The 14,228-nt window shown below is 44.3% G+C and overlaps 1 protein-coding gene across 1 annotated transcript in view; it reads right to left on the reverse strand.

Annotated features, from left to right (window-relative positions):
- Window positions 1-717: 717 nt before the first annotated feature.
- Window positions 718-14,228, reverse strand: part of ACAA2 (acetyl-CoA acyltransferase 2) — a 111,649-nt gene continuing 98,138 nt past the window's right edge. Inside the window, exons 9-10 of the mRNA XM_086960376.1 lie at window positions 2,300-2,454; window positions 718-1,287 (exon numbers count right to left, since the gene is read on the reverse strand). Of these exons, the coding sequence (XP_086816502.1) occupies window positions 1,203-1,287; window positions 2,300-2,454 (240 nt within the window). The 3' untranslated portion in view covers window positions 718-1,202. The remainder of the gene's footprint in view (window positions 1,288-2,299; window positions 2,455-14,228) is intronic.

A 14,228-nucleotide genomic window follows, 5' to 3' on the forward strand; every position in this document is an offset into this window, starting at 1 on the left:
ATACAAAATAAAAAGCAAACAAAGTAGACATCTTGTCCAGATAACGCCATGGTGCCCAGAGAATCTGTAGATCACCATGTAGACGATTTGAGGTGAGCACCTTTAGGAGTGTAGATTCAAAATAGCAAATCTTACCCTAACAAACAGCCTCAGAGTGACATGTGGCACATTTCAGGTGACCTCGTACCACTTGCTTGCAATCCATCCTGTGGTGAAGTGTGGCTCAATGGTTAGAGCGGCAGACCCTGACGCATGGGTCTAGCCCGGGACCAGGGTTCAATTCCCCACCTCGGCGGGTCTTGGGCTAAAAAATTCCATGGACCTGATAATTCTCGCCTCTGTGCCTATTACAATCATGGAGTCCCACTCTGCAACTCTGGGCAATAGCTTGCTTAATCTCCACAACGGCCCCCACAATGCTAAGGATGCATGGCCTCCACCTTGCCCAGGAGTGGAAGCCTCATAGGAAAAGCCAGGATGGGTTCCACAGCGGTATTCATACAAGCGCCTTGAGACCCTTGCGGGTGAGTAGTGCGCTATACAAGTATCAATTTACAAGTATCAATTTACATCCTAATGGCAGTTTACATATGCATTCACACACAGTGCTTTGGAGCATTCATGAGACAGAGCATAGACAAGCAGAACTAAGCCAAAACAGTCTCAATCACAGTGGCAGTACGATAATTCAAATATCGAATATATACAGTAGAAGCGTTTGTCAAACATTCTAATATTTTAATCTTAAAAGTACCTAAAATTAGGCATTTATTTCCTTGTGCAGTGAAAATGATATGGTAATTTTCAAAAACGATTTAAATCTAGGAAGCATATGCTGTTGTATAGGCAATATCAGCTACAAACCTTTTGAGGGCTGCATAGGTAGATTTTGACATACGTAATCTCTGACACATTATTGATCCGAGTGGTAAAGACAGTATATTTTGAAATGCAGACATACATTTTACAAGGGACTTGGGCTTGAAACCACACTGCAGATTGATGGTATTTGAAAAGGCACATATGTTTTACACATGCTTTCTTCTGGCCTATTAACCTTATCAGAAATGCTTTATGTAGTGCGCACAAGCATTCCTTCATCGTTATTAGTATGCGTTTTGCTAGTCCCCAGAACTGACAACGTTTTTCAGTATCAGCCAAGAAACCCACAAAGAGGTCAGTCTTTTGATATTGTCCATCTTTTACGCTGAGGCTTCAATAATGATGGCGATTCCTTGCCCACCGCCTATGCAGGCCGATCCTACTGCATATTTGCCACCACGACGCCTACGAAAGAAAGCACAAGGAGAGTTACTCACAACCTCTTTGTCGTAAGGCTCCAAGAGAAAAGGCACTGCTAGGCGCTGCATGGTCTTTAAGAAAGCATGTTTCAGCCCAGCTATAGAGGCCTCCTCCAAGTAACCAAACCAATGTCAGCCAAGCTGCACTGCACGGTACTGTGTATTAACCAATTTAGCTATCCCTTTGTCCTGCTTCTGTTCTTTTTGACGCTTGCTCAGCCTGATAGAACATTGAAATAATGCTTTCTGGATGCAATGTGTTGCACCATCTACAGGGACCACAGAGTTCTGGTAGCAATTTCACCTCATATCTGCTGGTACCAGAGGTTCACCCATTTTGTAACGTTTTGATATAATGACAGTCCTTGTTTGCAAAAGTCGTCTTTCTCTTATTTCAGAGGATTACTTATACCCACCTTATTCAAAAACAAAATGGGAGCGATTTTCAACGACTGGAAAGAGTCACCAGTAATGCAGCACGCTTCAGTCGATAGCTCAAAAGAACAATGGTAACCTCAAGGAATACCCTACATAAACCTTGTCAATGAAGTGTGGGTAAACTCACATTGGTGTGATTGGTCAAGCCTTTCTTAGGTCCTGGCGTCTCCAACTTTATACCCAGTTAGCCCCATGTTTGTAGTTCCCAATAAAATGCATGCACAGTCAAGCTGTACTTGAGAAGAAGGAAAGGACTGCACCGGGCTGGATGACGGGGGCAGTGGCTTGCACAGACTGTGCTTCACCTGTCTGCCTGCATACTCACACTGTAGTGCTCAGTCTGCTAGCTAGCTTCACAATCTAATCGGTTCAATGGTAGTGTTTATTAGCCATTCAAAAAAGGTACTGTGTGAAAATAAATGAACAATTCAAAAAAGGGATTATATACAGAGCAAAAGAGCATTACAGAATCACCAGTGAGACTCGTCACCTGTAACAAGATTCATGAAATATGGCAATACTTTGTTAGTGTTTCACAGAAGCATGCAATGCATACTGACCTTAGCTCATGAACAAGGTGGGCAGTGATTCTTGATCCTGACGCCCCTAATGGGTGACCCAGTGCAATGGCTCCTCCATTGACATTGGTCTTTTCTGGGTCCAGACCTAGATCCTTCTCAACAGACAGATACTGTGGGGCAAAAGCTTCATTTACCTTAACACAAGAGAGAACACCGGATTAAGAAGTATAATAATACCAAAAAAAGACTTGACACTTTACTGGATAGGAAAGACATCAAGTAGTGACAGTCTTGTGGTACTTTATGCACAGATGAAGGATCACTGAGGTAACATATCTGTTGCATCCCTAAGACAGCGAGGCACATAGGTGCCAAATTGTTGGCTATCAATTAAAGCTTACAACTGAGGAGATTCTTAAAACAGTCTATTTTTAGAGACACTAGAGTGCAGGGACAAAGAGGTGCACATCTTTATAAACTCGTCATTCCTTACTCAATTCTCGGTCAGTTACACCATACATTTCAGAAGGTCACACTGAACCTCCATCTCCCTGAAATAATGCAGAGACTTTCAAGTTCCATCCTGGTTGCAGCCCGCCACTGGAGTCTTAGTTGTGGCTGCAGTAGTATTTGAACCAGGACATGGCTGTAGGAATTGTAAGTGAGACAATCTCTACCGGAGGGCCCCAGCATCGGTGCATTCATCATGGTGAGACAGAGCAGGTATGCCGGTCTCTTAAAAGATTTCAGCACAGAGGTCGGTTGGCAAAGAGGTGAGAAATTTGTGGATGGTGCAGCTTCACTGAGAGGACCCTCTGCCGTGTGATTAGCCGAGGGCGGCTGAGTACATCCTTATTTTAGTCCTTGCATGGGCCGATTGGCAAGTACTGTGGTTACTTGCTCAATAGTTTGCATCTTGTGGAATTGTTAGGCAGGACCCAAGAGCGGGGGTGAATACAAAGTTCTGGTTGGGGAATTTCCAGAGGTTTGGCAGATCTATAAGTGTAAATGCAACTTGGACCAATGTGACACCACCTTACAAAGGGAATGACTTCCTAGGTGAACCAGGACATCCATCTTGAAAGGGTGGAGGGCTGTCCAGAAATGACTGCTTAGAAATTTCAACTCTATTCATAACCAAAAAACCCTCATGCAGCCCCTGCCGCTTGACGATAGAAAGATACATCGATTAGAAAGCAGGCTCACACTATGTGTACAAGGAGGTACTAACACCATGTCCGACATGTAAGACATCTATTGATAGCATGTGTGGAATGTCTCACTACTCCCATCAAGTATTTATTCCTTTCAAGAACAATACGTTGATCTGCAGGAAGATCACTCCTTACTTTAAAGAATAAGTGGCAGCTGCATACGGTGCCCGCTGAAACATGCCCCCAATACATGGGACTGCGTCAAAGCACGGTGCTTGTTAAAGGAAGAAGTCCTTAGCAATAATATTACATTGGTTAAAAAGCATCAACCAACAAAGTTGTTAGCGCTAAAACAGGAAACTCCCACAAGAACAGGCACCTGTACCTAAAATCCCAAAGCCTCTGAGGCGGCCCTGAAGTTAACAGTATATAAGAAAAATGTGTTCAGTCTATTATGCCAGCCTGGCACAGGACTGTCTGTGCCAGGCTGTACAACAAAAATAGGATGATGCTATTCCATAAAAGAGAGCAAGGAAAAAGAAAGCAAGGATTGGCAAAGCCAACAGGTATCGTATTGTCTGGTAGTCTTTTTTTGTTTTTGTCATGGATATTGTAAAACTTTATTATTGCGAAAGTTGTTGGGTGCTCGTAGTACAAAACAAAAAAACATTGATGGCTGTGTTAGATTGTGGGTCTCTAGTTGGCAGGTAGGGACCCTTGCGTCTAGTCAGGGTAAGGGAGTACACTCCTACAATAACCCCTGCTCACCCCCTTGGTAACTTGGCACGAGCGGACAGGCTTATCTCAGAAGAAGTGTGTAAAGCATTTGTGAACACATACAGTAACCCAGTGACAACACTACAGATGAACACCACACAAGTTGTAGTATAAAAATAAGTTTTTTTATACAGACTTAAGACAAGACTACAAACAACAAAAATCCACAATACTGTACTTTAAAAATGGTAGAAACAGCTTAGTTCTCTTTAGATGTAAAATGCGACACTGAGTTCAATGTACCTTTGGATGCGTAACGCTATACAATGAAAGTGTTGCAGGGAAGTTGATGCGTCAGTTCCTTACATGCAAGAACGGTGAGGCGTCGGGTCCCTACTGCTGCATAGGGGATGAGTCGGTTCTTCACCGCGTGGGGAGAAGATGCGTCAGTTTCTTACTGCACTTCCCTGACGATGCGACCATCAGCGCCGTGATGCGATGAAGATCCGGTGCAATGAAACAAAATAGTGTCTTCTTCTTGATGCGACATGATGCGTGCACGCCAGACGGCCGTGCGGCGACTCAACGATTCTTCTGAGCTGCGACAGGCCCTGCAACCCGCTTCTCTGGTGAGGTGACGGCGTCTGCTGCGACGCGGACACTCTTCTCCGGTGATGCGAGGCGCTTTGGGTGATGCGATGTCAACAGCGTGCTTCTCCGGTGATGCAACAGCATCTGCTTGCGACTGTGATACTCTTCTTCGGTAATGAGACACAAACAGCTGCGGCGGCGACACGCTTCTTCGTCTTGAGTCACGCTCCCAGCGACACTCAGTCTCTCAGAAGGTACTGCATGTATACTAGCAAATCCTTTGTCTCTGGAGGCAGAGGGTCCTGTACCCCGTCCAAACCAGTTCTGTGCAGTCCTGGAGCACTTTGTTGACAAGACTCCTCCTTTCCTTTGACAGTGTGGGTCAGGGACATAAGGCGCACCGCAGGAGGTAGAACCAGCATTGTGGAAGGCAGGCCCAGGCCTATTCAGGTACCAGGTGCAACTCCTCCCACCCATCTACATGCAGATACCTCTATTCAGCCCTGTGCTGACTCACCCTGTTTCCTGGAATCCCCCAGCCCCTGTCACTCAAACTCCAGACAAGGAATACACAACCTAGCAGAGGCAGGCTTGGATAGTTAGGCAAGAAAATACCTACTTTCTAAAAGTGATACTTTCAAACACAGAATGTTAACACCAACTTCACTAAAAGATATATTTTATCATTCTGAGTTCCGGCATACTAAACTCGAATTTCTACCTAGTTCCCTGAGCCTGTTAGGACTGGAAGATGTTATTATCAAACTGCCCATTCTGGCCTATGGGGAAAAGATAGACTTGCAATAGTGAAAAACGAAAATGGCTGTAATTCACTATAAGGACATACCACACACATCAGGGCACGTCCGACCTTATACCTAAAATGCACCCTGCCCTTGGGCCTACCATGGGGTGACTCATAAGCAGAAAAGGGAAGGTTTAGAGACTGGCGAGTGGGTGCACTTGCCCAGACAATATTGCAGTACCAGACTGCACACAGGCTCTGCAATGGCAGACCTGAGAAACTTTACAGGCTGCTTCTGTGGTTGAGACAACCAGTGCTGCAAGCCTACCAGCAGCATTTGATTTACCAGCCCTGGGCACCCCCAGTGCACTGTACTAAGGTCTGACAGTAAATCAAATAAGCCAGTTATAAAACCAACAAAAAAGGGTCAGACAAAATACAGGAGGAAGGCAAAACGTTCAGGGATGACCCTGCAAAAAGGGCCAAGTCCAACAGGCTGCAATCACATTTTTGTTATCTAAAACACACACATTGCCACTTTACAAACCTAGGTTAAGATTCTGGCCGGCCACCAAGAATTGCAATGCAAAAACTATTGGTGGGATGGTACGACAGGGGAATTGCACTACACGACCTTCGGTCATACTATCAAGCATCTCAACTTGCGGTAATCAAACATTGGGCACATGGGTATAAGGGAGTTTCAGAACAGACTGGTGGTTCCTGGGAAAAGGCGGCTTTAATAAAGCACTTCACACTAATCCAAAAAAACTGGGCCTTAACCTGGCCGACAGCATGCACAATCGAAGCATGGCACACACATGGGCTGGCACAATAAAATCACAAGGGCGACCCAACTCTGGGACTGAGAAACTGGGTCGTATGAGTGCTTGCCCTGGGTTTGTGAAGTGGGACCTGATGGGTATTTCAACGTTTGGAGATATGTGGAATTCTAGGGGGTTGGCCACCTTTACTGACCTGCAGAAAGAATACGACCTCGCCCAATCTGAAACATTTAGATATTTACTGATTATCCATGCGCTTAAAGCAGCAATACCGGGGGGCGGTCCACTTTCTGCGGCTTCCCCATTAGAGGATAGGCTGATACTCGATCCCATCCCTAGGAAGGACATATCCCTCACATATAAAAAATTTATCAATAACCGCTGGGATCTTTTAAGGCGAATGCAGCAATGCAGCAGAATTGGGAGGCGGATTTGGGTGAGCTGGAAGAGGATGATTGACGCGACGCCTTGGCCTACCCTAGGGAAGTGGCCATCCCCACGAGACTGCGATTGGTCCAACTTAAAATCCTTCATTGAGTTTATCTTGCTGCAAGAGTTCTGGTTAAGATGGATAGGAGGGCTGATCCTTTTTGTCTTAGATAGTGTCATCAAGAGGGGACTTTCTTTCATACTATCTGGGAGTGTTCAGCTGCCCAAACATACTGGAAAGCTGTTATCGAAAAACAAGTGAGTGCCAGGAGGAAGAAACTGATGACTACCCCTAAGCTTTGTCTGCTAAATGTCTGGGACGCCACTGTCCTTACACAGACAGAGAAATCATGGGTTTCACTGGGATGGGTCAGAGCGAAACAAAACATTGCACAAAGGCGGGGAGTGGGGGAGATGCGGCAAATTAAGGACTGGATTGCTGACATGGACAGAGCTATGGTTGCAGAGACGGATGTTTTCAAGCACAGAAAATGGGCCGCCTGGAATACATACAGGGGAGAAATTTGCTTGTCTCCAACTGTGGAGCTACGGCGTAGTGAAGGCAGAGTGTATGTTTCTTTACATGCTGAGGGAGAGACATTGGAATGAAGAGTCAGGGTGCCATCAACATATGTAAAAGTAATATATACATACCTTGTATCTGACTGTATGTCTCTGACAAACTGCATTGCTGTACTTTATGTTTTGTTGGCCAATAAAAGGTTTATACAAAAATAAAAAAACTGAAATGCCTACCTGTAGAGACAACCTTAATTTCTCAAAATTACAGAACTGATTTACACCAAATAAAAAATAACCACTGGACCAAGATCTAGTTTCCTTCCGTATTTGGTGTAATTTCGTTCAGCAGCTTCTGCGTGGCCCTTCTTGAAGAAGTCTGCCCTTCTTGAAGAAGTCTATAGAAAAAGCATGGAGATTTTGCATTTTTGGGACAGCTCCCCCGCACCCTTTTTTTTTGTTACTCCCCAAAAATAAGGTGCACTGAGAACCATATCAGCTTCAGAAGACAAGTCAATAGCTGGCTCTTTACTAATTGATAACAATACTCACAACCAAAAATCCACAGCAAAAGCATGAACAAAACGTTACAAAATAAAATACCTCTGCTATTTATATACCAACGTGTGTCCATTTTACCTTCCACATTTACATAGGTCAATGAATAGCAACATGGTAAAGTATATGACTATTGGTCTGTACTTTGTATAAGCATGGCACTGTTATGTATTTATTTACTGAAAAAAACAAAAGGTTACAGGGACATTATAGTTAGGAATAGCATATAAATAAACTCTAGAAATTCACTGAAAAAAACCAAAGGTTACAACGACGTTACAGTTAGGCTCAGGCTTCACTCATACAAAACCAGTGAAATACAGCAGTTCAAATCAGCTGAGCTAACTATATCACGCGCCCCCGCAATGCACCGCCTATGACCTTTTATATTAGATCACTGATGACATCTCAAATGACATCACTGATAGCCAGCAGGTAGTTATAGTTAGGACCAAAGTTTATATAGAAAAAGAGTTTTTTGTTTTGCCAATAACTTTGGCGCCAAATGACAAATCTTCACAATTTTTTTAAACTTCCCCTTTCTGGTTCAGCTGTTGTGTTGAAAGTTTCGGGGTGATCCTTCAAGCTGGGCCCGAGAAAGGAGGAGGGGTCTCAAAACACATTTTAGATCTATGGGGATTTTTCATTTTTTTAACACAACTACAGCCCGAACAGCTGAATGGAATTGCACCAAATTTGGCAGAAAGCTAAATGTTAGTCCAGGAAGCATGCTTTTTATGATTTTGAGTAAATCCGTTCAGTAGTTTCAGAGATATTTAAGTTTAAAGAATATAGATATCTGGGGACAAAAGTCTTTGCAGTTGGCTCTCAGATCCTACTGAAATTTGATTGGCTGCCAAAACAACAAGCCCTTCGGTTACCTCCAGCAAGTCCCACTCAGTGATATTGCTGCAAGGTCAACGGAGGCCATGCCCCCCTTCTCCACCACTCATAAAAACTCCCTTAAAAAAAAAAAGGTTACATGGACGTTCTAGTTAGGAAATGGAATTTAAAAACCTTAGAAATTCACTGGAAAAAAACAAAAAAAGGGACGTTATAGTAGGCTGAGATTTCACTCATACAAAACCAATGAAATTTGGCAGTTATAATTACCTCAGCTAACTATAACTAGTGCCCCCGCAATGCTCTGCTTGTTTCCTCACATATTAAATCACTCATGACATGGTCAGTGACATCACGGATGACATCTCAAATGACATCAATGATTACATCATCCACAGAACCATTCACACCCCCACTCGCAACCACACAGTACCTCTTGTATGGCCACCGACCCACCCTCACATACCCATTCACAAACCCATACCAGTACTCATATACCCACTCTCCCACTCCTACAGCCACTCACACAACCATTCAATCACCTATACAGCCACTCATACGAGTCACTCGCTCATATAGCCACTCACATGGCCACACACTCACCCATACAGCTACTGACACACCACTTATTTACCTATACATTATTCACACACCCACTCACTCACCATACAGCCTCTGACTCACGCATTCAAACACTCAACCACTTACATATCCATTCACAATAGACGTATTCACACATCCGCTCACTCACCCATACAGCCATTCACACACACACACTGCAATAGTCACTCACCCACCAACTTACTTAACCAAACACCCGCTTAAACAGCTGCTCACTCACCCACCCACAAAGCCACTTACACACCAAGCCACTCACTCATACAGCCATTCAGACACCCATTCACTCACTCATACAGCCACACTCACTTACTCAAACAATACCGCCACTCACACAGCTTGTCGCTCACCCAACCCACACAGCTACTCACACACCCATCCTGCTACTTACACACCCAAACGCACAAGGATACAAAGTCACACAACCACTCACATAATGTACATTTTATAAGATGTAGTATCACTCAGTAATAGTGCACCTAGTATACTAATTTAACTTTTGTTGTAGATTAGTATATGTTTAAAACCCAGAAACTATTGAAAATACTTGCACTCAGCAATGTCATTTGAGATGTCATGAGTGATGTCACTGACCATGTCATGAGTGATGTAATACGGGAGGTCACACTGCTGGGGCGTGTGTTAAAGAAGCTCAGGTAACTATAACTGCTTAATTGTACTAGTTTCGTACGAGTGAAATCTCAGCCTAACTAGAATGTTCCTATAACCTTTGGTTTTTTCAGAGAGAAAAAAATAATAACAGTATATACATATATAGTATAAAGTTTTACAGTTACAACGGGTGCAACACATCGTCACAATAGTTTAAAAAAAATATAGCGGGACTAGGAGGGGAAGAAAAGATTAAAAGTAAGGGGCTAAAATACATCTGTACAAGAGATTAAGGTGTAAATCCAGTATCTTAAAGCAAATGATCGGGACCCTATTAAGGTAAGAACTTGCACATAAGGAATCGTTTTACTTCCATTTTGAAGGCAACGGTGGAGGCGAGTCTTCAAACTTCAGGAGGTAGAGAGTTCCAGATCCGTGGAGCGGAGCCAGTGACGTAAATAATTAATTTACTCTCTTAATTTCTATGCAGGTAAGTACTTAATCAATAATAACTCAATCGGAAAGAAAGAAAACAGAGTCCGTGGTGTTAGAGTTCTTAGGGGTTTTATTCCTCAAAAAGGAATGGTCTAGACCAGGATATCATGTTCTGACCACCACAGGGGTGTCAGAAGGGATAGAGCGCTACATTTTATTACATTACATAGCTTATATACTTAATTCATGTCATAGGAAACAGTTATAATGGGCGTAACAGCTGAGAGAAGACAAGATAACAGTATACACGTGTTACAAGTACGTGATCAGAAGGCGTGAACTAGAGGTGTGTGCTAGAAACGTCACAGGTAGGTGTCACAAAGGGGTGGCACTAACAGAAATGTTGCAATGTCAGCAGAAATCGGAAGCTTGGATGCGCGCGCAGCTGCATGACGTGTGATTGACGTGAAGCTGGAGGGTGCAGGGGGCTTGACATTTGCACCGACGGAAAGAGACAGAAGTCTGGCATGTCAGATCAACTTGTGCTTCTATCATATCTGATATCTGGTGTTTAGGAACTAAGCTATCTGGGCGGAAAGGTCTCGAGGGCAGAAGCTATTCTATACTGACTGTGAGTGCGTGCATAAGCGCCTGAGTGTCTGTATGAGAAGCGTGGGGGCATGGGCCTTCCATGGGAGCATGGCAACAAGGGCTATGAATTACTTGAATTAGTTGCATAGAGACAGGTCGGCCCCTTGGCTCTGCAGCTGAGGGGAATGTTTACTGAAGCTAGCAGGCAGGAATGTATTTTCGGGGAGCGGAACAGATAACTCGAAGGTTATAGTCAATCTTGGCAGACAGCAGGCTGAGCGCGAGGGGCTGCGCTGAAAGTAAGTCAGAGTTCACGGGTACAGAGGCAGCCTGGGCAGAGGCCCTTGGAGTCAGAAGCCAGAAAAGAGGCTCGGTGGCAGAAATTCAGGGCCTACTCAGCTAGAGCTGAAAAACGTAGAAGTACACTACAAAAAGACATTGGAATAGCATACTTAGGAACGGGCTATCCAACCCATTCAGGGTGGGTCTGAAAGAGGACATGTTGACGTTGGACGCAAATGTATTTGCGTCTTCATAGCTGGTACAGGAGGGAAGTTACATGCACTTTAACTCGTACATGGAGATGGTGGGGTACGCGCTAGGGAACACAACTTGACCATAAAATTTACATTTCCTCATTCCCTCCTTGTTCCCTACGGACCCTTCATGATATATCAATCATCATAAATTGATCAGTTTGTTCTTGCAGCATCATTTGCTCATCTTTCTTTCTTTGACGGTTTGAGAGGAAACTGGAATGTTCAATGCACGATGTGGCACACAGTCCACATATCGCCGGCCCACACTGTAGGCACAGGCAGCAGCTGAATACTATGACAAGGCCAAAACCTAGGAAGGATAGGATCTTCCATCCCCAAGCAGTTAACGTTGTCCAGAACCAACCGGACCAAGTCCAGGTGCCTGGATTCTGATGTATCTGATTTGCAATTTTATGCAGACGGGTAATAGCTTGATAGACAGATGGCGCGTTTTGTGGGATGAAAACGCAGCAACTTGACCCGATGACCTTACAGGCTCCACCTCTATCTGCCAAGATGACGTCAATAACAAGACGATTTTGAAGGACAACAACCCGCATAGCAGATTGCTCCTCTATTAAGTTACCTAAGGCGGAGGCAGTTTCATGTACTACAGCTTCAAGTGTTCTAGTTAATCTACGTATTAATTTACTGTTTTGGACAGGTCCTAAAAAGAAAAAGAATCCCTTATTAAAATCGGTGTACTGTTCCCATGCCGTTTCTGTGTAGTCGACAAGTGGGATATCTCTTCTGGGTCTATTCTTTACTAGATTTGTATTTCTATGGTAATCAGGGGGAGCTAGAAAAACAGGTGGCAGAAGGAATGCAATATAACAGGTACCATCCCAATCTGGAGGCAGACGTATGTATGCGGTATGACCACAAACAAAATAGGAGTGACTGATAGCTTTGAAGGACGATTTACCATGATCACTGAATTCGACCACAGTAGTGCATTTACTATGACCTAAGTGTACTGAACCTTTCTTTCGGACACATAATTCACCAGTGACTGGTAGTACTAGCATATGGGGCAGGACTGGTGCAGCCTCGGATTCGACAGTAAGGATCATAAGGCTAATTGTGTAGTTACCTAATCCATATACTTCATTTTCTAGATCAGTTCCTATTCGAGTGGGGAGTCCCTCCTTATCAGGGTAACAGACGTCGAGCAGGACTAAGTTCAAGTTTCCCCAAACCCAGCCCCCATCGAAAACAGCAATATCAGGATCTAAGGAATTAATTATTTTAAACCATGCACCACAGGAGCCATTGTGAGTGAACGGGTACGGAAAAAGGGGCAGAGCTCCCTTGTAATTCTGGTAGGGAGGGAGTCGGCCACATATCCAGCAGTCTGTAGCATTGTTAGTCTGATGGGAATGGTGTAACATACTAATGAATGTATTGTTGCGCAGCGCAAGTCTGTAAGAGAGTTCGTGTGGCGATAACTCACTAAAAGAATGTTCAGCAGAAACATTGTAAACAGATTGTTCACGCCTGAAAATAGGCCAGTAGATAGGTAGCAGAATGCTAGCAACAATAACTAAGATACTCAGAATAAACATTATTAATAGTGTCACTATACAGTGACTACGGAGTGATTTACAATATGCACTTTTCTTAACTTGTCTCTCTCTCTCTCTCTATCTCGATCTAGGGGATACATGTCAGAAACTATTTAACCGATTCACCTAGGGGAGGACTTAAACAATTAAACTGTCTGACTTGCTAGATCGGAGTTTCGACCTGTACTCCTCTTGGGGAGTTTTTTCTTGTTCGGTAACTGTAAAGTCTTTTGGCTCAACACAGTCTTTGGTGGGGGTGGACGAGTCTCGGTCTGGTTTCAGTTCATGAAATTTTTTCACATGACTCGTATGGACCCACCCCTTTCTCCCTTCGATCTTCACGGCGGTCCTCGTGGTGAGAAGGACGGTCTTCGGGGATTTCCAGCGGGGCTCCAGTGGACTCTTCCTGTCGAAATTTCGCACCAATACTAGGTCCCCAGGACGGACCTCGTGCGGCTTTACATCAGTGTTGTCAGGGAAGGCTGCGGCAACCTGTGAACGACATGATTGGAGTGCAGACATCAAGGAGGCAAGGTAATCTGTCAACATGTTACAATCAACATCAGTGATCTTTTTCGGAATGGGCGTCCCCCACATATTCGGTGGTCTGCCAAAAACCACTTCGTACGGGGATAGCCCTGATCTCGAGTGGGCGACCATCCTCATGTAGAATAGTGCCACTGGCAGGGCGACTATCCAGTCGACCCCTTTCTCCTGACATATTTTTGCAAGGCGTATCTTTAGTGTCTGGTTATGCCTCTCTACAAGGCCTGCGGCTTCAGGATGTCGGACACAATGAAACTTCCACTGATATCCTAGCAGTAAAGAAACTTGTTTCATTAGCTCGGACGAGAAGGGTTGTCCGTTATCGGAGTACACGACACGAGGCAAACCGTATCGTGGGAAGAATTCACGAACCAACTGCTTGGCATAAGGCTTTCTTTAATTCTTCAAAAGCTTGTGTGTGTTCCTGAGTCCAAGGGAGGGCAGTCGAAGTCGCTGCCTCCTGTGTCGTTAACTGGATGAGTGGTTTAGCTAGAAATGCATATTGAGGAATCCATTGTCTGCAGTATGAGGTGAGGCCTATGAAGGCCCGCACTTCCTTTTGTGTCTGGGGTTGTGGCATATTTACAATTAACTGAATGCGATCGGGAGTGAGCTGTCTCCCCACTTTGGACAGCAAGTGACCCAAGTACACAACTTGCTGAACACAGAATTGTAGCTTCGAAGGAGACACCTTGTGTCCCTTGTCGGCCAGAAAATGTAA

The sequence above is a fragment of the Lissotriton vulgaris genome, chromosome 3_1 (genome assembly GCF_964263255.1).
Source record: "Lissotriton vulgaris chromosome 3_1, aLisVul1.2, whole genome shotgun sequence".
Classification (NCBI taxonomy): domain Eukaryota; kingdom Metazoa; phylum Chordata; class Amphibia; order Caudata; family Salamandridae; genus Lissotriton; species Lissotriton vulgaris.